Source organism: Microtus pennsylvanicus, chromosome 11 (genome assembly GCF_037038515.1).
Source record: "Microtus pennsylvanicus isolate mMicPen1 chromosome 11, mMicPen1.hap1, whole genome shotgun sequence".
NCBI classification, from domain to species: Eukaryota; Metazoa; Chordata; class Mammalia; order Rodentia; family Cricetidae; genus Microtus; species Microtus pennsylvanicus.
This window is the reverse complement of record NC_134589.1, coordinates 50449224-50474105: the sequence shown is the minus strand read 5'-3', so window position 1 is coordinate 50474105 and position 24882 is coordinate 50449224. Positions and strand designations below refer to the sequence as shown.

At 40.7% G+C, this 24882-nt stretch overlaps 1 protein-coding gene across 8 annotated transcripts in view; it reads right to left on the bottom strand.

Annotated features, from left to right (window-relative positions):
* LOC142860488 (NACHT, LRR and PYD domains-containing protein 1a-like) overlaps window positions 1-24882 on the bottom strand; it is a 132683-nt gene that overhangs the window by 33879 nt on the left and 73922 nt on the right. For 5 of the 8 annotated variants that reach the window (XM_075991821.1, XM_075991818.1, XM_075991822.1 and 2 more), the window contains 3 exons: window positions 24784-24882; window positions 23082-23180; window positions 4918-6580 (listed from right to left, as the gene is read on the bottom strand). In XM_075991821.1, the coding sequence (XP_075847936.1) occupies window positions 4918-6580; window positions 23082-23180; window positions 24784-24882 (1861 nt within the window). The remainder of the gene's footprint in view (window positions 1-4917; window positions 6581-23081; window positions 23181-24783) is intronic. The other 3 variants (XM_075991824.1, XM_075991823.1, XM_075991825.1) reach the window with 1 other exon arrangement.

Genomic DNA, 24882 nt, shown 5'->3' with positions numbered 1-24882 from the left:
TCAAAATGACTTTGAGATACCATCTTACACCAGTCATAATGGCTAAGATAAAAAACACCAATGATAGCTTATGCTGCAGAGAATGTGGAGTAAGGTAAACACTCCTCCATTGCTGGTGAGAATGCAAACTTATACAACCACTCTTGGAAATCAGTATGGCAATTTCTCAGAAAATTGGAAATCAACCTACCTCAGGACCCAGAAATACCACTCTTGGGCATATACCCAAAATATGCTCAATCATACTACAAGGACATCTGTTCAACTATGTTCATAGCAGCATTATTTGTAACAGCCAGAAACTAGAAACACCCACGATGTCCCTCAACTGAAGAATAAATAAAGAAAATGTGGCACTTTTACACCTTAGAGTACTACTCAATGGAAAAAAAAATTACATCCAGAAATTTGCATGCAAATGGATGGAATTAGAACAAAACCAAACCCAGAAAGATAAACATGCTATGTGCTCATTCATAAGCTGATACTATCTGTAAAGCAAAGGATATCGAGCCTATAGTTAATGATCCTAGAGAAGCTAAGTAACAATGAACCCTAAGAAAAAATACATAGATCCACCTGGAAAGGGCAAATAGACAATATCTCCCTACAAAATTGGGAGCATGGGGGTGGGTGTAGATGGGAGGGTAGAAGGAAAAGAGGCCGGGAGAAGGGGGGAAGAAAACTTGAGGGAACGGGATAGTCGAGATGTAGGAAGTACAGACATGAGAGCAAGAAGAGATATTTTATATTTTGATTGAGGTAGCCATTATGGGACTAGCAAGATATCTGGCACTAGAGAAATTCCCAGGATTCCACAAGGATGACCCCAGTTAAGAGGAGAGGGTGCCCAAACTGGCCTTGCCCTGTAGTCAGATTGACAAATTTCTTCTTTTTTTTTTTTTTTGGTTTTTTCGAGACAGGGTTTCTCTGTGGTTTTGGAGCCTGTCCTGGAACTAGCTCTTGTAGACCAGGCTGGTCTCGAACTCACAGAGATCCGCCTGCCTCTGCCTCCCGAGTGCTGGGATTAAAGGCGTGTGCCACCACTGCCCGGCTTGACAAATTTCTTAAATGTCACATAGAACCTTCATCCAGCAACTGATGGAAACAGATGACAGAGACCTGAACTGAAACAGAGCACTGGACTGAGCCCCCAAAGTCCAGATGAAGAGTGGGAGGAATGAGAAAATGAGCAAAGAGGCCAAGACTGTGATGGGAACACTCACTGAAAACAGCTTATCTGAGCTAATGGGAGCTTACCACAACTCCAGTCAGACAAGGAAGAAGCCAGCATAGGTCCATACCAGTCCCTCTAAATGTGGGTGATAGTTGTGTGGTTGGGGCAGACTGCAGGGCCACTGGCAGTGGCACCAGAACTTATCCCTACTGCTTGTACTGGGTTTTAGGGAACCTATTCTCTTCGGATGAATACCTTGCTCAGCCTAGATATAGTAGGGAGGGCATTGAACCTTCCTTTAGCAATGTGCCTTACCCTCTCTGAAGAACGGATGTGGGGGTGAGGGATGGAGGGGATGAGAGAAGTGTAGGGAGAGGGAAATGGGATTGGTGTGTAAAATAAAAAGATATTTTTTCTTTTTAAAAAAATAAGAATAAAGTGAAATAAAAATAAAAAGAGTTGTCATGGTCAAAATGTCTCTTCATAACAATACAAGGCCTAAGACTATGTTTGTATGCCGGCTTGTCTGTATGTATTCTATGCATGCAGAAACCTTCAGAGACTCAAAGCAGGGCTTTGGATCCCCTGGAACTGTAGATAAAGGTGATTGTGAGCCATCTGATGTGGGTGCTGGGAATGAATCCACACCCTCTGAAAGAGCACCAGGTTTTCTTAATGGTGGAGCCAGTCTCTCAGTTTTCACAGGATGATAGTTTTGATGCGTGTTTAGTATGTACACTGACTGAGTGTGGAACTTCAGTATGTGCTATCACGAAACAAGAGGCATCATTATAAACCACACACAGAAGTTGCTCACTATGGTAGTTAGAAAGAAAATGGCCATTAACGAGGGCTTCAATTTTAGAAGGTGTGGACTTGTTGGAGGGGCTATGGTCTTGCTGGAGGAATTGTATCATTGTGGAGGCGGGCTTTGAGGTCACATATATGCTCAAGCCATGCCTAATAAGACAGTCTACTTCTAGTTCCCTGCTTATCAACATGTAGCAGCTACCTCTGCAGCACTGTGTCTACCTGCCAACTGCCCTATCCCACCATGATGATAATGGACTGAACCTCTAAACTGAAAGCGAGCATTGATGTGGGAGTGTCATATATCAATCTGTTGATTTCATTGGTTAAGCAATAAAGAAACAGCTTGGTCCTCATAGGTTAAAACATAGGTGGGAGGAGTAAACAGAACAGAAGGCTGGGAGAAAGAAGCTGAGTCAAGGAGTCGCCATGATTCTTCCACTCCAGGCAGATGTAGGTTAAGATCATTCATGGTAAGCCAGCTCATGGGCTACACAGATTATAAGAAATGGGCTAGTCCAGGTGTGAGAGTTAACAGAGACAAGGCTAGATATAATGGGCCAAGCGGTGTTTAAAAGAATACAGTTTCCGTGTAATTATTTCGGGGCATAAGCTAGTGCTAGCCATGTGGGTGGCCGGGTGCCTGGGACGCAGCCCCGCTGCTCTTATTACAACAGAGCACCAACAATCAAATGTTTTCTTGTCATGATGTATCTCTACACCAATAGGAGCCCTGACTAAGACACTCACCTTGCCATCCTTTATCCCTTGACTTTAACCAAGGTCCACCCATTTTCCTTATGTGCAGTGGCTTCCTACTTCTCTCCCTACCTTGTCTGATTTTCCCCTCAATTTTACTTTTTCACTATTAGTCAAAGCCTCTCCCTATCCCAAGGGGTTGTCCACAGGCTTTGAAGACCACTGTCCCTGTAAGCAGGTGGGTGTTCCTTTTTTCTCTGGCCCTATATTGTCTCTGTCTCTGTATATACTCAGAATTCTTCTGAAGCTCTACACCAAGCCACTTCTATTTCCATCATCTGTATCAAGGTCCTTTAAGGCTCACTTCTTTATAACCATACACTTAGAAGCAACTTATACTGGCCAAGAGCAGGAAAAACTCATTTCACTAAGATAGTCTCTCTAGGCAATATCAGAAGGCAATTAAGAATGGTCAGAATGGTGTTGTCCTAGGCTTTCAGGACCAGAGAAGTGTCTTGATTCATTAAGAAAATACACGTGAATATGAGATAGCAGAAACTGTGTGGCTCAGGAATCCCATAGAAAATTATATACATAAAAGATAAAAGGAGGTGTCACATTCCTTCTTTCATGCTGTTGATCAAACCTAGGGTCTTGGGCTTATTAGGTGAGGTGTTTTGAATGACTGGTCACCTAGACATGCAAATTTGAATGCCTGATCCTGAAATCTCTTTGTAGAGGCTTAGGAGGTATGGCTTTGTGGGTGGAAATACATCACTGGGGATAGGATTGAAGATTTCAAGGCCCTGAGTCACACCCAGTACATCCTTTGTGTTTCCTGCTTGTGGTTCAAGAAATAAGCTCTCAGCTGCTGCTCCAGTCACATCTTTTCCCTCTGCCACGATGGACCCTGATCCCTCTGAACCAGAAGCCCAGATAAACTCTCCCATAAGTTGCCTTGGCCATGGTGCTTTTTCACAGCAACAGAAAATTATCCAACAGAGTAGGCAATCTCTGTACCAAATGAGTAACATCCTTAGTCAATGACATTTTGAGACAACAGCACACTATGTATGTAGCCCAGGCTAGACTGGGACTTCTGACCTTCTTGTGTCAGCCTTCTGAGTTTGGGATGACGTGTACCCAATCAAGCTCAGTTAACACAATATTTAGTGCTGCTCTCTAAGAAATGGAATTCTGTAGGATACTAATTTTCTGTGGTTTTGATAACTGATAAATCCTCAGTATTCTACAGCAAGTATGTTTTTATTATTCCATCCTATTAATACAAAATTAGAGTCTTTGAGGGAACTTCCTAGATGAATATAACACTGTTTAATGACATTTCTTTTCTTTGACCAGTTTTCCCTCCTCTCCTCATCCTCTTCCTGTTCTCTAGCCTTTGCTCCACTACTTTTAAGCTATTTATTTTTCACATGGGCTCTTACTGTGTTTTCAACTTGGAGTCAAAGCCCTCAACTCTAGATTACTGTTGTTTCTGATTATTTCAACAGTCACATCCTGTGTAATTAGAGTAGTTGGCTTTCTTCTCTTTCAGTTTTGAATCCTTGGGAGAACAACTGTATTTCTCCTCTTGCTACTGATTGGCAGGCCCTGGTATAAAATTAATGCTTAACTAATCATCTAAAGAGGAGAGAGATACATAATGAAACTGGTTTACCACTTCTGCATGGTAAAAGGAGATCCTGGAATACAAGGTCTACATTGCTGCTGGGATCGGTGGACATTAGGACACCCTCAAGCTGAGTGTCAGGCTCATGCTGCCTTCATTGACACATATAGGAAAGTCATTTGATCAGGAAAAATGTATGGACTCCAATGCATACGCCTTCTGGGGAGGGAAGACCTCAGGACAAGGTATTTGTCATGGGGAGAGAAGATGGTGCCTGCAGGAGTTGGATGAGGTTTCTCTCAGAGAGAAAGCATGATGAGCGAGAGGACCAGTAACTGTGGGTCATTTGAACCTTGTGAAGGGTGAAGAGGATTTGAATCAGAGAAGGTGGGTGGTCCTTACCGAGCTCATACCTCAATTGCATAGTTAGGCACACAGAGGCAAACAGAGAAATGTGGTCAGATTCAGCAGTTAGATCTCGCTGGTGACCTGGATGCTGATGACCCGAAACCAACTAAGTGTGCTGCTGGTGCTCAGAACAGGTGTGCTCATGCAATCCATAGGGAAGCTGGAGAGAGGGCTGTGTCTGGATACTCACAGAACCATACTTGGGGCCGCCAGCGTGTGTCCCTGTTGTCCACAAGCGTTCAGCTGAAGCCTTTTCACATGGTGGCAGAACTTAATGCAGAAAGTGACCACCATGAGTTCCACGTCTGTCTGGACCACCAAGTGGTTAATGCTTTTCTGGAACCTTGGGTGTAGCATATCCACTGAGGCATGCACCATTGTTCTCTGAAAAATGTGCATTACCTCTCTCAGGAAGTCCCCATCCCGAGTCTCATACAGACAATGGAGTAAACCCAGAGGATCTGGTTGATGGTATTGGGTTTCCTCTAGGATGTGCCATTGTAGGTACAAGCCTGTCTTCTGAAGCAAACTGCAGGCAAAGATCTTCTGCATTTCTCTTATTCCTCTTTTACTTGAAAGACCGAATAGGAAGCGCACAGTGGGTGCCTCAAGTAGGTCATGTCTTCCATAGACGTCCTTCAGTGCTTCCACAGTTGTGTAGGCATCCATATAGTGATATATTAGCACAGTATTCTCCAAGACGTAGAACATTGCTGCAAATAACTCCTGGAGATACAAGTGGGCAAAGCTGTAACTCAGAGATCCGGGCTGCTTTTGAAGGATGCCAATCTTCAGGAAAGTGGCAATGTCATCATCATCCAATCCTTGGATCCAAAAATCTCTCTCACTGAACAAGGTCCTTCTTTCGCAGATTCCCTCAGCAGCCAGAGAGCAGAGTATTCTGAGCTGGTTCCCCAGGGCATGACCTGAGAGAGCCTGGGAAAGGTATTTCAGGTAGAGCTCTGTGGTGGTCTGTGAGGTCAGTGAGAGGTCTTGTCCCCGATCCATCTGCTGCTTCAGGCAGGTGCAGACCAGCCAGGATACCCAGGGTACCACACACAGTGTTGAGAGCACTGGGTTTGATTTAACCAAGTTAAAAGCTGCCATTGCTTCTTTTTTCTCTCTGAAATATTTGTAGATGTATTTCTTCCGTCCAGACTTAGAGAAGCCCAGGACTTCCACCCAACGTGGCTGCCTCAAGGAAGGAATGAAGTTCTTCAGAACTTTGGTTCGAGCTGTGAGCAGCAAGGAAGCCTGAGGCAGGACAGATTTCCCCAGCAAACTGCCCAGCAGTGCGTGCACAGGTTGTATCTGGCTCCAGTGCAGGCAGAACTTGGGATTATTATCCTCCAAAACCCATGCTGGCTCATCTATGCCATCCAGGATGAAGAGCAGCTTCTCAGGGTGAGACAGGATCTCCCTGATGGGAGCTGCTGGCACAGTCTGGTCTTTTGCTATGAGCTCAGCCAGACTCAGCTGCTTGCACTGGGCCAGCTCTCTGCAGCTGAAGTAGAAGACATGCTGGAAGCGATCTCTGTAGAGCTGACCTTCCTCCCATGCTCTCCTCACCTCTCTGGCCAGTGTTGACTTTCCAGTTCCAGCCGCCCCCTCTAATACAACAAGTTGAGGCTCCTTCTGGGTACCCGGGCTTGGACAAAATAAGTTTTGGATCTCAATCAGATGCCCTCTTTCCTCTCTTTTATATTTATGCCATCTTTCCCATACCACGGTCTCCAATCCTCTTGGGCAAGGTTTTTGTACAAGTAGTAGCTGTGTGAAATTTTGCAGCAAATCATTTGTTTTCCAGGTCTGTGTGGGGTAAAAGTTTTCTCTTCCTTCGCTTTGATGTATTTCTGAAATGTTTAATACATTATGGAGAGAAAGATGGAGCATAAAGGAACACATTAGAGTTGTTTATTCTTTGTTTCATTCTTTCCCCCTTTCAACAACTATGGCACCTCTCTAAGCTGTACAGCATACTGGATACACATTTTGGGTGCTAAGAATGTGAGGTTTAGAGCAGAAGAATTTAGTTCAGGTCTTCACTTGGCTAATAATAATAGTCACAATAATAATAATAACGTATGATGTTCATTTCCATTTCGGATATTTATTGACATCTTACTCTGTGCCAGACCTGCTCTTAGGGCTGAGTATAAAGGATGAGTTCACAGACACAACTCTGTCCTCATTCTGTCTATGGGATCATCCAGTAGCTCCCCTGTATTTGTTGTTAAAAAGAAATCTGGAAAATGGAGAATGGTGACAGATCTTAGAGCTAATCAACCTTTGGGCCCTCTACAGTCTGGAATTCCACTGCCTTCTCTGTTACCAAAGGGATGGCCATTTATAGTTATTGATTTAAAGGATTGTTTCTTCACTATACCTTTACAAGAAAAGGATAGAGTAAAGTTTGCCTTCACAGTGCCTACTTAATTCTCATCCTACTAGGAGATATCAATGAACCATCCTCCCACAGGGAATGCTCAAACCCCCACCCTGTGCCAATACTTTGTCAGCCAGCCACTGGAAATAATATGTAACCAATTTCCTAAGTCTATAATTTGTCATTACATGAATGACATTTTTCTATGGGATTCAAATATAGTTACTTTAAAAAGGATGTTTGAAGAAGTAAATAAAGTCTGCCGAAATGGGGATTACAAATGCTACTGAAGAGTTTCAAAGAGGAGATTCTGTTAATTACCTAGATTACAGAATAGGTTTATGGAAAATTAGAAAACAGAAGGCACAAATTAAAAGAGAACGGTTGTGGCCTATTAATGACTTTCAAAGATTATTAGGAGACATTTCCAGTCTACGACTGGCTGTTGGGATAACACCTGATCTAATAATCCATTTAAACAAAACCTTAGATGGTGATAAAGACTTGAATTAACAGCTGAAGTGGAAAAGGAATTGAAGATTGTTGAGGGGAAATTACAAGAGGCACATGTTGATAGGGTGAATCCAAATCTTAATTGTATTCTAGTCATATTGCCTTTTAGAAATTCTAACACAGGAATTTTAATGCAGAGGGATGATATCATCTTAGAATGGATCTTTTTACCACATACACAAAGTAAAAACTTATGTGGAAATGTCTCTGAATTAATTTTAAATCGTAAATTGAGACTTTGACAATTAGCAGGTATAGACCCAGCAAAGATTATAGTGCCTTTTACTGATGAAGAAATAAAATAGTTATGGGAAGATAACGAACCCTGGCAAAGGTCTTGTGCTAATTTTTTTGGAGAAATTAATAGCACTTATTCCAAAAGTGATAGACATAACCTCATAAAGAGAACTTCTTGGATTCTTCCCCAAATTGTATGTGATGCGTCAATAACTGGAGCCCATACATTTTATACTGATGCAAATAAATCAGGGAAGGTAAGTTAAAAATAAGAAGAATTAAGTAAGGTGGAACAAAGCCCTTATAATTCTGTCCAGAAGGCAGAATTAAATGCTATTCTTATGGTACTAAAGGTTTTTAAATAACCTCTCAATATAGTTACTGATTTACAATATGCAGAAGGAGTTGTCTTGCATATTGAAATGGCTGAATTTATACCAGATTATACAGAATTGATTTCATTATTTATCCAGGTGCAAAGCATAATCTGGAATAAGCTTTGTCCTATATACATAACACACATCTGAGCCTGTACAGGTCTGCTACGTTCTCTAGCACAAGGTAATGAAGAAATTGATCAATAACTGATTGGAAGTGTGTTGCAGGCCTCTGAATTTCATAAAAAACATGTCAATAGCAAAGGTTTAAAGAAAGAGTTTTCTATTACATCGCTATAAGCTAAGGAGATTATAAAGAGGTTTCCTACTTGCTCTTTCTATAATCAAACACCGTTGCCTGCAGGGAGTCACTGAAAGGGTCCTCAGAGGAATGACATTTGGCAGATGGATGTGTTTCACTTTACGGAATTTGGTAAATTAAAATATGTACACCACAACATAGACACGTACTCAGGTTTTCAATGGGCAACTGCCTTGAGCTCAGAAAAGGCTGATTCATTTATCAGAAGTTATGGCCATCATGGGTATAACTGCACAAATAAAGACAGACAATTGTCCTACATGTATATCTAAGAAAATGAAACATTTTTCTCGCTTATTATAATATAAAGCACATTACAGGTATACCAAATAATCCTACAGGTCAAGCAGTTATAGAAAGGTCAAATCTTATTATAAAGGATATGCTGAACAAACAGAAAGGGATAGAAAATACCCCTAGAAATATAACCTTGAATTTTTTTAATGCTAATGAGAAAGAAACAACAGCAGCAGAGAGGCATTGGATAATGGAAAAAACTATTGAATTGAATCAACCAGTATATTTCAAGGATGTTTTGACCTCACCATGGAAACCAGGTGATGTACTGCATTTGGGAAGGGGTTTTGTTCATTTCCACAGGAGAAGAAAAATTAATAGATTCACATTGAAAAGGAGAAGCCTCTTGAAAGAGAGAAATGACAGCTCATCCACAATGGTGACAATCATACAGGTGGTAAGGAAACCTCATAAGTATTAGGGCAGGATTCTGCTCTTATCTTTACAGAAAAGTAGACATCATCAAAAATTCAAGAGACCCTGGATACTTGAATGCTGACAGAAGAAAAATTAACTATATATTAATGAGCATCTAGAAAACAGAGTATGGTTTATAAATCAAGGTTTGGGTTATGCTTACATTTACACACACACACACACACACACACACACACACACACACACACAAACACATTAATAGATTCAGCTGGTTTTGGAGCTGGACAATTGATGGAGGAAGGTCATTGGTTAAATAAAAAGAAACTGCTTGGCTCTCATTGGTTAGGAGATAGGTGGGAGGAGAAAACAGAACAGAATGCTGGGAGGAAGAGGAAGTGAGCTCAGACTTGAAAGCTCTCCTCTCAGGAGCAGACACCTCAGAGAGAGACGCCATGCTCCCAGCTCCCAGGCAGACGCACACTATGAAGCTCCGACCCAGGATGGACAAAGGCTAGAATCTTCCCGGAAAGTGTACCTAGGGGCGCTACACAGATGATTAGAAATGGGCTAAATTAATATGTGAGAATTAGCCTAGATAGAAATGGGCCAAGCAGTGATTAAATGAATACAGTTTGTGTGTTGTTATTTCGGGGCAAAAGCTAGCCGAGCAGGCGGCTGGGGTGTTGGGGACTCAGCCCCGCCGCTCCTATTACTACAGACAATGGCTCTGTTCTTCTCTAAATACAAGCATGTTGTTAAAGGGAACATTTAGAGTTTCTGTCTCATATTGCGAGCCATCTGGTTTGGTGCCGAAAAAAGACTTTAGGGAAAAAATCTTATTTTCTCCATGTTATTTCATAAATCATGTTCTTCATTTAATGTATGTTTATATGAATGATGTTTAAGTTTTCCATGATGAACAATAGATTTTCCTATAGATCTTTTTCCTGCAGTTATCTTTGAAGTTTTCAGGAAGAAGATGGGGCACCACAGCAACAATTCCATCTAGTTGAGATGACATCATGATGCAGACAGTGCTATTATATAACTGCTTTTTTGGGTACCAGCTGCTGAAATGGTGCACCTTTTTTAAGACATCCTGGACCAAACTCCAAATAAGAACTTTGAAAAACAAGCCCTATCTATTTACTGCTCAGAAATTGTTTGTAACTATACTAGACAGTAATTTTGAAACTTAACCATCACTTTAATTTTGCAGAATCCCGTTAAGAGAACATCGCCCCCATGACAGCAGGAAGCAATTTTAGAAGATGATGCCCCATCCCCAAAAAGCTTGTCCTTAGGGTTGGGAACACTGTTTAGGGGTTGTTGATTATTACTTATATTAGATAGAGGTGATAAATATGTTTGTTTAAAACAAGGGGGATAGTAATAGTGGGCAATAGAGTGAACACTTGTGAGCTATTATTCATTGATAATTTACATTGGTAAAGTTTTGTATATTGATACAAGTTCAAATTATATTTATTTTTTTATGTACATTATTTGTACACCTATGCAAAGTTATTTGTCAGATTGTATATATATATAATCTTATCTCTGTTTAGGACATTTTATATATTGAGACAACTTTTAGGATATATTTTCATATTGTATTATATATTACTCCTACATCTGATCAAGATACTTACAGACTGTTTACATTTTGAGGTCATTGTTCTCATTTGTTGCACATTTGTTTATAGATTATTTAATATTCTGACATGAACTTTTAGTCTTTAATTTACACAGGTATTAATTATTATAGGCCAATAGTTGCTCATGTTTGTTGTACATACAGTCAGATCAGTTAGGTAATATAGATACATAGAGACTGTATACTGTCTAGATAGGCAATCTTCAACCACTTCAAGGATCTGTGGAACATGGCTTTAAATAACTCAGGGTTCTGTAGACATGAGACATGACTGCTTCTGACAGCAACAGTCAATTCCTGAGAGAATGTTGAGCACCAGAGACACTCCACTTGGAGCTTGTTTTCTTCTTGGCAAAACTTGCCTTTGGGCAAGGAACTGATGATTCCTCAACCAGTGACAAGTTACATGATATACAGAATGATAAGCATGACTGTCAAATCATGCCAAGACAGGGTAAGATGATTTTGAAAATTTTCCTTCCTCTGAAAATGGTCTGTCAGTTATGCTAGGCCTTGGCCAAAGTTGGTTTCTTCAAGGTTGCAAAATGAGACTTTGGGTGATTGCTCAGGTAGCTAATTGTCTCTGTCATATATCGCTCAGTTTGGAAGCTACTTGATTATACTTCCTGCCTGCTCAAGTAATATTATCTTCTTCTCAGGCCTTTGATGGGGTTGAAAATGATAGTCATAGTTACTGTACTCTTACGATCTAGACAATCCATTTCCTATACAAGACTTAGACTCCATAGGATAGAATGTTTATTAAAACATTTAGCTTATGTTCCTTGCTTAATATTGTTTATGCAGGTTGTAGTTCTAATTATACTTGATATCTGTTCCTAGTATATATAGTTTTGTACTGGGTTTGGAACTCTCTTATTTAAACAAAAGGGGGAGGTGCTGTGGAGCACATTCAGCTCTTTCAGCCAATATCCTTTAAGATAACAACCCACATGGACATGGTCTCTTTTGCTTTAAAAAGCAGCAGTAGTGCTGTACCAGAGGAGCCATGAGGAGAGGTGAGTGTGTACCCGAATGGCCGATGGGACACCCTGGAAAGGGAACACAGGCACTATCCAATCCCCTAAAGTTTCTGGTCCTTCAGTGGAAGAGTCTCTCCTTGGCTACTGCCTTTCTCTTCTTATCAAATGCCAGCTTGCCCCCAGGCACCCCTTCCCATCTGCAGGGTCATAGGATTCCCCAACACAGCCTGCTGTGGAACTGAGGGTCTGCGGACAAAGTGGTGAGGGCAACTGCTGCAGGAGTTTCTTTGTTCTACTGAGCCTGCACCCAGCAAGGCTGCCCTTTTGTCTGTGAGGTCCCTGGCAAGCAAGTGACCTGGATCCTTTACCAGAGGTTCCGTTCGGAGGGCCTTCTTCAGAGTGGAGAGGAGCTGAGAGACAACTCCATTGCTGAGGGGACCTAAGAGAGGGCAGACCAAGAAAAACCCCCAAGTACAGAGGTATCCACAGCAAAGATTGGACCAAGCTGCCAAGACTCTCCTAACAGCATTTGAAGAAAGAAGTGGGCAGGCGCCAATTCAAGAATTTCTCCAACAATCTGAAAAGCAACATGACAACACCAGAATCCAGTGAACATACAACAGGAAGACTTGAACACCCTAATCCATAAGAAGTAGAAGAAATAGACTTTAGATGTAACATTATGAAAATGTTAGAGATCATTAAACAGGATGTGAAAAACTCCTTTAAAGAAATGGATGAAAGCCGGGCAGTGCTGGTGCATGCCTTTAATCCCAGCACTCAGGAGGCAGAGGCAGGTGGATCTCTGTGAGTTCGAGGCCAGCCTGGTCTACAAGAGCTAGTTCCAGGACAGGAACCAAAAGCTACAGAGAAACCCTGTCTCAATAACCCCCCCCCAAAGAAAAGAAATGGATGAAAAGACTAACAAATGTTAGAATAAATTAATAAATCCCTCAAAGATATCCAAGAAAAGGCAATCAAACAGGTAAGGGAAACAGTTCAAGAACTGAAAACTGAAATGGACGCAATGAAGAAAACACAAACTAAGAGATGGTAGGAAATGGAAAACCTGGGTAAACGAACAGAAACGACAGAGACAAGTATCACCAACAGAATACAAGAGATAGAAGAAAGAATCTCAGGTGCTAAAGATACTATAGAGGAAATAAACACACTGATCAAAGAAAACAGCAAATGCAACAAATTCTCATCACAAAACATCCAGAAAATCTGGGACAACATAAAAAGACCAAACCTAAGAAGAATAGGGGTAGAAAGAGAAGAATTACAGCTCAAAGACCCAGAAAATATATTCAACAAAATTATAGAAGAAAACTTCCCCAACCTAAAGAAGGATATTCCTATGAAGGTACAAGAAGCATACAGAACACTGAATAGACTGGATCAAAAAATATCCCCTTGACATACAATAATCAAAACACAAAACTACAGAATAATGAAAGAATATTAAGAGCTGCAAAGGAAAAAGGTCAAGTAACATATAAAGGTAAACCTGTCAGAATTACACCTGACTTTTCTATGGAAACCATGATAGCCAGAAGGTTTTGGATAGGTGTGCTGCAGAAACTAAGAGACCATGGATGCAAGCCCAGACTACTATACCCAGCAAAGCTGCCTTTCACCATCGATGGAGAAAACAAGATATTCCAGGCTGGGCGATGGTGGTGCAGGCCTTTAATCCCAGCACTTGGGAGACAGAGGCAGGCGGATCTCTGTGAGTTCGAGACCAGCCTGGTCTACAGAGCTAGTTCTAGGACAGGCTCCAAAGCCACAGAAAAACCCTGTCTCAAAAAACTAAACAAAACAAAACAAACAAATAAATAAATAAAAATAAAAAACCAAGATATTCCAGTATAAAAACAAATTTAAACAATACATAGCCACAACACCAGCCTCACAGAAAGTAATAGAAGAAAAATCACAACCCAGGGAATTCAACAACACCTATAATAACTCAGACATCTAACAACCCTCCAAAAACACAACTCAGAGAAGGGAAACACCCAAAGTCTACCACCAAAAAAAAAAAGTAACTGGAGGTAACAACCACTGGTCATTAATATCACTTAATATCAATGGTCTCAGTTTACCTATAAAAAGGCAAAGGTTAAGAGAATGGATGTAAAAATAGGATCCAACATTCTGCTGTTTACAAAAAAACGCACCTCACCCACAAAGACAGAAATTTACTCAGAGTAAAGGGTTGGGAAAAGGTTTTTCAATCAAATGGACCTAAGAAATAGGGGGTATGGCTATACTAATATCTTTACAAAATTGACTCCAAACTAAAATCAATCAGAAGGGATGGAGATGGACACTTTATACTCATAACAGGAATAATTCGTCATGATGAAGTATTAATTCTGAATATATATGCCCCGAATATAAAAGTACCCACGTATGTAAAAGATACATTACTAGAACTCAAAGCACACATCAAACTCCATACACTAATAGTAGGAAACTTCAACATTCCTCTTTCACCAATAGACACGTCAACCAGACAGAAACTTAACAGAGAAATAAGAGAACTAATGGAGCTAATGAATCAAATGGACTTAACAGACATCTATAGAACATTCCACCCAAATAGGAAAGATTATACCTTCTTCTTAGCATCTCATAGATCCTTCTCAAAAATAGTTCACATACTCAGTAACAAAGCAAACTTCCACAGATACAAAAAAATTTTAGTAACCACCTGTGTCTTATTGGATCACCATGGAATAAAGTTAGAATTTAACAACAATTCTACCCCCAGAAAGCCTACAAACTTATGGAAACTGACAGTCAACTACTGACCCACACCTGGATCAGGGAAGAAATAAAGAAAGAAATTAAAGTCTTCCTTAAATTCAATGAAAATAAAGACACAACATACCCAAACCAATGGGACACTATGAAAGCAGTGCTAAGAGGAAAGTTCATAGCTCTAAGTACCCACATTTAAAAAAAAACGGAGAAAGCTCACATTAGAGACTTAACAGCACAGCTGAACACTCTAGAAAAAAAAGAAGCAGACTAACCCAGGAGTTGTAGAAGACTGGAAATGATCAAACTGAGGGTTGAAATCAACAGAATAGAAACATAGAAAACAATCCAAAGAATCGGTAAAACAAAGAGCTGGTTCTTTGAGAAAGTCAACAAGATTGACAAACCCCCATCCAAACTAATCTAAAGGCAGAGAGGGAACATGCAAATTAACAAGATCAGAAATGAAAAGGGGGACATAACAACAGACACTGAGGAAATTCAGAGAATCATTAGGTCTTATTACAAAAGCCTATATGCCACAAAGTTGGAAAATGTAAAAGAAATGGACTTGTTTTTAAATAAGTACCATATACCAAAATTAAATCAAGAACAAGTGAACAATTTAAATAGACCTATAAATCGTGAGGAAATAGAAGCTGTCATAAAAAACCTTCCAACCAAAAAAAGCTCAGGACCAGATGGGTTTCATGCAGAATTTTACCAGAACTTCCAAGAAGAGCTGATACCTATACTCCTTAATGTGTTTCACACATTAATAGAAAAAGAAGAGTCATCACCAAACTCTTTTTATGAAACTACAGTTACCCTGATACCCAAACCACACAAAGACTCAACCAAGAAAGAGAATTACAGACCAATCTCGCTCATGAACATGGATGCAAAAATTCTCAATAAAATACTGGCAAACAGAATCCAAGAACACATCAAAAAAATTATCCATTATGAAAAAGTAGGCTTCATCCCAGAGAGGCAGCATTGGTTCAACATACGAAAATCTATCAATGAGATCCATCATATAAATAAACTGAAAGAAAAAAATCATATGATCATTTCATTAGATGCTGAAAAAGCATTTGAAAAAATTCAACACCCCTTTATGATAAAGGTCTTGGAGAGGTTAGGGATACAAGCATGATACCTAAATATAATAAAAGCAATATACAACAACCAACAGCTATTATCAAATTAAGTGGAGAAAAACTCCAAGCCATTCCACTAAAATAAAGAACAAGATAAGGCTGTCCACTCTCACCATAGTTCTTCAACACAGTGCTTGAAGTTCTAGCAATAGCAGTAAGAGAACATAAGGAGATCAAGAGAATTCGAATTGGAAAGGAAGAAGTTAAATTTTCGTTATTTGCAGATGATATGATAATGTACATCAGTGACCCCTAAAATTCTTCCAAAGAACTTCTACAACTGATAAATACCTTCAGTGATGTGGCAGGACACAAGATCAACTCAAAAAAATCAGTAGTCCTCTTATACACAAATGATAGAGAAACAGAAAGGGAAATCAGAGAAACTTCACTTTTCATGATAGCTAAAAATAACATAAAGTATCTTGGGGTAGGGGCTGGAGAGATGGCTCAGAGGTTAAGAGCACTGGCTCTTCTTCCAGAGGTCCTGAGTTCAATTCCCAGCAACCACATGGTGGCTCACAACCATCTGTACTGAGATCTGGAGCCCTCTTCTGGCATGCAGGCATACACTGAGGCAGAATGTTGTATACATAATAAATAAATAAATCTTTTTAAAAAAAGTATCTTGGGGTAACACTAACCAAGGAAGTGAAAGAACTATTTGACACTAACTTTAAGGCTTTGAAGAAAGAAATTGAAGAGGATACCAGAAAATGGAAGGATCTCCCATGTTCTTGGATGGGTAAGATCAACATAGTAAAAATGACAACTCTACCAAAGACAATCTATAAATTCAACACAATCCCCTTCAAAATCCCAACAAAATTCTTCACTGACCTTGAGAGAACAATAATCAACATTATATGACAAAAAGCCCAGGATATCCGAAACAATCTTATACAATAAAGGAACTTCCGGAGGCATTGCCATCCCTGACTTCAAACTCTATTACAGAGCTACAGTAATGAAAACAGCTTGGTATTGGCATAAAAACAGAGATGTCGACCAATGGAATCAAATTGAAGACCCGGATATTAACCAAGAAACCTATGAACACCTGATTTTCAAAAAGGAAGAAAGAAAGCATCTTCAACAATGGTGCTGGCATAACTGGATGTCAACCTGCAGAAGAATGAAAATTGATCCATATCTATCACCATGCACAAAACTCAAATCCAAATGGATGAAAGACCTTAAAATAAATCCGACCACACTGAACCTGATAGAAGAGAAAGTGGGAAATAGACTGCAACGCATGGGCACAGGAAACCACTTCCTACATATAACCCCAGTAGCACAATATTGAATAAATGGGACCTCCTGAAACTGAGAAGCTTCTGTAAAGTAAAGGACACTGTTAAGACAAAAAGGCATCCTACTGAATGGGAGAAGATCTTCACCAATCCCGCATCAGACAAAGGTCTGATCTTTAAAATATATAAAGAACTCAAGAAACTAGACCGTAAAAGGCTAATCAACCCAATTATAAAATGGGGCACTGATCTGAACAGAGAATTCTCCACAGAAGAAGTTCAAATGGCCAAAAGACACTTAAGGTCATGCTCAACCTGCTTAGCTATCAGGGAAATGCAAATCAAAACACCTTGAGATTCTATCTTACACCTGTCAGAATAGCAAAAATCAAAAACACTAATGATAGCCTATGCTGGACAGGATGTGAAGTAAGGGGAACACTCATCCATTGCTGGTGGGAATGCAAACTTGTGCAACCACTTTGGAAATCAGTGTGGGGGTTTCTCAGGAAATTGGGAATCAGCCTACCTCAGGATCCAGCAATACCATTCTTGGAAATATACCCAAAAGATGCCCAATCATACTACAAAAGCATTTGTTCAACTATGTTTATAGCAGCATTATTTGTAATAGCCAGAACCTGGAAAGAACCTACATGCCCCTCAATGGAAGAATGGATGAAGAAAGTGTGGAATATATACACATTAGAGTACTACTCAGTGGTAAAAAAAATAATGATATCTTGAATTTTGCATGCTAATGGATGGAAATAGGAAACACTTTACTGAGTGAGATAACCCAGATGCAAAAAGATGAATATGATATGTGCTCACTCATTAGTGGACTCTAGCCATAAAAAAAGGACATTAAGTCTATAGTTCACAAGCCTAGAAAGCCAAATAACAAGATCTACCCAAAGAAAAACATATATAAATCCTCCTGGAAATTGGAAACAAACAAGATTGCTGGGCAAAAGTTAGGAGCATGGGAGTTGGGGTAGGGGTGGGGCTGGGGTTGGGGGAAGGGGTGAGGGGGAGAGGGAAGGGAGAAGGGAAAGACTAGGGAGAGCTTGGGGGAATGGGAGGGTGGAGATGGAGGAAGGGCGGATATAGGAGCAGGGAAGAAGATATCTACGTTAAGGGAGCCATTTTAGGGTTGGCAAGAGACTTGTTTCTAGAGGGGATCCCAGGTGTCCACGGGGATGTCCCCAGCTAGGTCCTTGGGCAACGGAGGAGAGGGTGCCTGAACTGTCCTTGCCCCAGTATCACACCGATGTTTATCTTGAATATCACCATAGAATCTTCATCTGGCGACAAGATGGAGATAGAGACAGAGAATCTCATCAGTTCCATGGACTGAGCTCTCAAGGTCCAGTTGAAGGTCAGAAGGAGGGAGAAGACGAGCAAGGAAGTCAGGACCGTGAGGGGTTGGTCCACCCTCTGAGACAGTTGCCTGTTCTAATGGGAGGTCACAAAATCCAGCTGGACGGGGACTGAACGAGCATGTGATCAAACCAGACTCTCTGATTGTGGCTGACAATGGGGGCTGACAGAGAAGCTATTGATAAAGGCACTGGGACTTGTTTTTACTGCATGTACTAGTGTTTTGGGATGCTAGTCTATTTGAACGTACTGTTTCCTAGGCCTGGATGTAGGGGGAGGGCCTTGGACTTTCCACAGGGCTCTCTCAAGCAGGGAGGGGGAGGGAGGAGGGTGTTGGAGGAGTGGGAGGGGAATGGGAGGAAGGGAGAAAGTGTAAATTTTTGAATGGAAAAATAAAAATAACACTTTTTAAAAAGCAGTGGTAGCAGTGTGCCCACCGTCTTTCTAAAGGCTCCTGCTTCTGGCTGCTAGACTCTGTTCCTGGTTGTGCAGCGGACTGTTGTCTAGGACAGTGATCTGTAAGTTTTCCCCTTAAAGAAATAACCCTTTTATTAATCATAATTCTAAACTAGTGTGGGGTTATCTTGTGACTTACATCATCACTGATGGGAGTGCGAATTGATACAGCGACTTTGGAAATCAGTATGGGGATTTTTTGGGCAATTAGGAAACAATCTACCTCAAGACCCAGCAATATCACTTTGGGGCATATACCCAAAGACACCTCAATCATACCTAAAGTACATATGCTCAATTATGTTCATAGCAGCATTATTCATAATAGCCAGAACCTGGAAATTACCTAGATGCCCCTCAACCGAAGAATGGATAAAGAAAATGTGGTACAGTTACACAATGGTGTACTACTCAGTGATAAAAAATAATATCTTTAAATTTTCAGGCAAATGGATGGATCTAGAAAAATCCATATTGAGTGAGGCAACCCAGACACAGAAAGACAAATATAATATGTACTCACTCATAAGGGGCTTTTAGACATAAAGCAAAAAAAAAAAATACCAAACTAGCCCAGAGTCCACCAGCCCAGAGAACGCAGACCACAAAGAGGACCCTAGAAGAGACATACATGGATCTAATGTACATGGAACGTAGATAAAGACAAGATCTTCTGAGTAAATTGGGAGCATGTGGGTCACAGGAGAGTGTAGAAGGGGAGCGGAGAGGAGGAAGGGAAGTGGAGAAAAATGAATAACACAATAAAAACAAGGAAGGTTGAAATCCATTGCCTGAGGAGCTTATGTGTTCCTTGTTGGATGCTTTCAGCGAACTAGCTCAGTCAAATTTTCTCCCATTTTAACATTTCTCCTAATAAAGTAGTTTATTTTATTGAAAAGAAAGTTCTACAAGAATCCTTCTAAAGTTATTCAAAACAAAGCCAAAAAATCATATCAAACAAACAAACAAACAAAACCCCAATTAACTTAGAAATAGGAGCACTTCAAAACTCCTTCTAAGAAGCCAGTACAACTCTAACATGTAAACTAATAAACACACACACACATGAACCACACAACAAAACAAAAATTTATCAAAAGCTACATGCCAATTTCCCTAATGAACATAGATGAAAAAAATTCTTAAGAAACATGCAGTGATATTTCACTTGTACATTATTAAATAAAGCAAGCCTGAACATCAGAGAGTTAAACCCCTAGTCATCCTTACAGGACCACTCCCACAGGGTATTTAAGTGGGCTCCCAGAGGAGGAACACGTGGTCCCAGATTTGGCATGTGGCCCCCAGTTTTCTGTCTCCCCTGCCATGCTCTCGGCCACCTGAGAGTGCAGCATTTAATAAATCATGGGCATTTTAATTCAGTTTGTTTTGACCTAATTGGATTTCTTTGTGCCGGCCTTATGATTTTTTCCTAAGAATATGAGCCAGTGGCTGGTAGTTTTGCTTTTCTGACTTTCAGGTTTAACCTCATTATCTGTCTCTGTGGTTTTAAAAAATTGTGTTACATTAATGTAAATAACCGGTTATTAGGAAGAAAGTGACCAGAATAGGGAGTGGCACAATAAGGAGGTATGGTTTACTTTGGACGACGTGTGTAACTGTGGAGGTGGGCTTTGAGGTCTCTTATGTTCAAGCTGTGTCCATGTGAACACAGACTCCTACTGCCTGCAGATCAAGATGTAGAATTCTCAACATCTTCTCCACATGTTTGACTGAATGCCACCATCTCCCACCATGTTGATAATAAACTGAACCTCTGACAATTTTAAGGCAGCCCCAATTAAATGATCATGTGTATAGGAGTTGCCTTGGTCATTTTGTCTCTTTACAGCAACAGAAACCCCAAGACTCTATATAAACTAATTAAGATAATAAATCATATAAATGGGTCTAAAGAAAAATTACATGATTATCTCAGTAGATGTATAAAAAGTCTTTGACAAAACTCAAAATTCCTTCATGAGAAAAGTTGTACAGAGAACAATATCAAAGGACCCATACTTCAACACAATGAATGCTCTTTAGAACAAACACACAGTCAACATTTTCCTAAATGGAGAAAGATCTCAAAGTAATCCTATTAAAATCATGAATAAGATACGGTTGTCCACTATTCTCATTCCTTTACTTTCTTTAAAATATTTTTTCTCATTTTACTTTTTATTCTATGTGTAATTATGTTTTGCCTGTATACATGTCTGTGCAGTGCCCTCAAAGGTCAGAAGAGATTGTCAGATACCCGGGGAACTGAACTTACAGACAATTGTGAGCTGTCATGTGTGTGCTGGGAATTAAATCCAGGTTTTCTGAAAGAACAGCCAGTGGTCTCAAATACAGAGATACTTTTCCAGCACTCCCAAATTTCTTTTCAATATAGTGCTCAAAGCAGTAGCTGGAGCAATAAGAGAAGGAAATTAAATGGAAACAAGTAGGAAAAGAAGCCAAATTCTCTCTATTTACACATGATATGACATTATACATGTCTTTGCTTCACTTTAAGAAGCTCATCTCACCTGAGCAGTGAATTAAGACTTTCAGCTGGAGGCCACCTTGTTCCAGGAGCTTCCTAATTGGGGTTGTACCTACTTACCCTGATACCCTTCTCCAGTCTTATGGAGAGCATGATGCTCTTGCGGTGTTGCAGGGAAAGGGTCCTGCTCTGGGACCACGAAGTTCCCACGCCTATGCTGGTGTATTCTACTCTGTTGTGTGAGTCTCCAGTTCTTTTGAGCTGTAGCTCCCTCATATAGGACTCTGACCTCATGTCCCACAGGGATAGGTAGCATCCTACAATGTAGTTCAGATTGTCTCAAGCTCAGATTATTCCTGATTAATTTCACCTGTTCTGGTATTATAGGACTACATCCACAACGAGTTAATAATCTTATATTTGAAAACTTAATATTTTCGTATTGTTGGATCCAAGACTTCAAGGTGGGTATAGTGTCTAAGAGACAGAGAGATTCTGACAAACTTCTTGGGTGCTGAGGTACATATTTCAAATAATAAGTGGCATTTGTGAGCTAGGAAGGAAGGTGAAAATATTTAAAACACAATTCTGATAGACAATGAAATATGAACATGAAAGCTTGTGATTGAGTGAAATTGTTTCAGGGGAAAACTTGGAAGCTTGGAATAGTGATGACGAGAATTGGGAGAACAATATGGCTGGTAACTTCTAGGAGGAACATTTTTAGGGAGAGAGATATGATCAGGAGAATATCTGCTATAATATTATCAGTGGAGTCCTCTATAAGGCCCGGGTGCAAGGGCCTTCGTGTGTGCAGCTTGATTTCGTGAGATCTGCACCTGTTGGAGAGGTGGCAGTGGGAGAAAGGGTGAGCAGTACTCTGATAATGAAAATGAGACATAATCTGTAGAAGGACTTTTTACATGTCTCACAATAAATGATGCCGAGGTGATATCTAGGAGTGACGGCTTTTGGCTTTGTAGTTTTATTCTGAAGGCTTATTGTAGCCAGGGAAGTATGCACTTTGAAGGGAGAGACAAGGGTTATGTGTGGGCAGGACTTTCACAGAGTAGCACCAGGATGAAAGAGTAGGAAGTAATTTCCCATGTCCCTGCATCTGTCCCTATGTGCTATGAGCTTGGAAAAGTTAACCTCTCCCTCTAGACCATGAGCACTGAAGAGGGGTGGCTATTTTGGTGCTTGTAAAGAGGAAGAGGCAAGGGTGTTGCCTGCATAAGTTAAAATAAGGGAAGTTAGACTAACGCTGAGGCAAGAGCTTTCCCTGTCTTTAGGGTATATCTCAAGGGAAGAGAACTTCTTGGAAATCTAGGAGCTGCATGACCCTTGAAATTTCAGAACCCACTCATATTTTGATTGAACTATGGGTGACATTTGGACTAGGTTTACTTTGGATAACCATGGATTTCCAGTTTCTTCAAGGATCAAATGCGACTTGGGTACTACCGAGCCCAGAGGGATCATCTCTAGCCTGTGACTCTTAGCATTCCTCCTCTGATTTTACATTTGAGTTGCATGTCCCAGGTTCCCATACAGTGGCAGGCTCACCTGTAAGAACCTCCTTCTATGTTATGTGGACTAGAAGTCCCTTTCTCAGCTGTCAGCTATGTTTACATTAGGTTATGAATCCAGAGATATCAGGTTCTCATTTATCAAGTCCCTTACCATACATCAGAGTTTCTCTCAGACTTCTTAAGTTTAAGTACAGTCGTTTTAAGGAGCCTTGGAGGGTAATCTGATCCATGGAGGGTGTGATTGATGAGCCTGGAAATGATGAAGAAAGGTTCATGAGAAGAAACAGTGATTGTGTTTGTCAGAGGGGCAACAGTGGGAATCAGGGTCAAGGCAGGGGTCCTATCTGCTTACCCTCATATTCTTCTCCTCAGCCTCTTACAGGTAAGGCAGGGACACAGCCCTCTACTGGGACCCTATCATTCACACACCTATTCTAGTACTCTAGTACTTTGTGTGAGTCGCCATTCCTCTCTGAGCCTCAGCTTCCTCATGTGGGTCCCACAGGGATAGGTAGCATCTTATTGTATAGTTCAGGATTGCCATGAAGTCTGGTTCTTCCTGCATTAATTTCATTGGTTCTGATACATTAGGAATATATCCAGGACCAATAAGCATTCTTATTTTTATGGACTTACGCCCATTAGACAGAAAGATTCTGAGAAACTTCTTGGGGACTTATGTACATATTTCAAGCAATAGCTGACAGTTACTAAGTGGCACCTTAGGGAGGAAGGTGAGAGTCTTTAAAACACAGTTTTATTACGCAGTGAAATTTGAGCATGGAACTTTGGGAAGGAGTGGAATTATTTTAATGGAAGAATGTGAATGATGAGAATAGTGACAAAAAATGAGGGAAGAAACCTTTGGATAGCATAGGGGCAAGTTTTTTTTTTTTGGCAAGAGAGACACGAACAATCTAATCTCCACAAAAATATCATCCCTGGAGTCTTCCCTAAGCCCCAAGTGCAAGGGCCTTCATGTGTTCAGCTTGAAGATGTGAGATCTGCACATGCTGGAGAGGTGGCATCAGAACAAAGGCTGAGCACTGTGAATGCTCAGATAATGAAACAGAGATACTATCTCTGGAATGGCCTTTTCTAAGACACACATTAAATGATGTCAAGGTCACAACTAGGGATGATGGCTTTTGAATCTGTGTCTCCATACTTAAGCCTTGCTGTGTGAGATGATTCAGAATTAATTTTGAAGTTAACACAAGGTGTGGGCAGGACTCTCAGAGAGCAGCAGCGGGATGGAGGCTGAGAAAATCTTTCCTCAGACTCCCATTGTTCTGGATTCCACACATGCATGTATCTCTGTGTGCTGGGAGCTTGGACAAGTTAATCTCTCTCTCTAAACCTTGTGCACTAGAGAAAGGTGGCGACTTTGATGCTTGAGAAGAGGAAGAGGCCATGTGTGGCCTGGGTACGTTGAAATAAAGGAAGCCAGACTGAAGGGAATAGACCATCTTGGAACTTCAGGACCTGTATGATCCCTGACATTTCAGAACCCACTCATGCTCTGCACTGAACTCTGGGTGCCCTTTGGACTGTGCTCACGTCTGTCCCCCATGGGTTCTAGGTTCTTCATGTGTCTTTGGTAACTATAGAACTGCCGGGCCCAGTCAGGTCATTTCTAGCCTGTTTTCTTGTGTGTGACTTAAAAGTTGCATTCCTTCCTGTCTCCTCTGATCTTCCATTTTAGTTCTGTCTCCCAGATCCCCATACAGGTAGAGGCTCACCTGTGAAGAGCCAACATCTTTGTGGACTAGAATTCCATTCCCAGCTGCCAGCTCGGTTTAAGTTTAATTCTGAATCCAGACTCCTCAGTTCTCATTAAACAAGCCCCTTACCTGACATCAGAATTTCTCTCAGATTTTCAAGCACTGAGCTCAGTAGTTGTAAGGAGTCTTGGATGGTAGTTGGATCCATGTAGCGTGTTATTGTTGAAC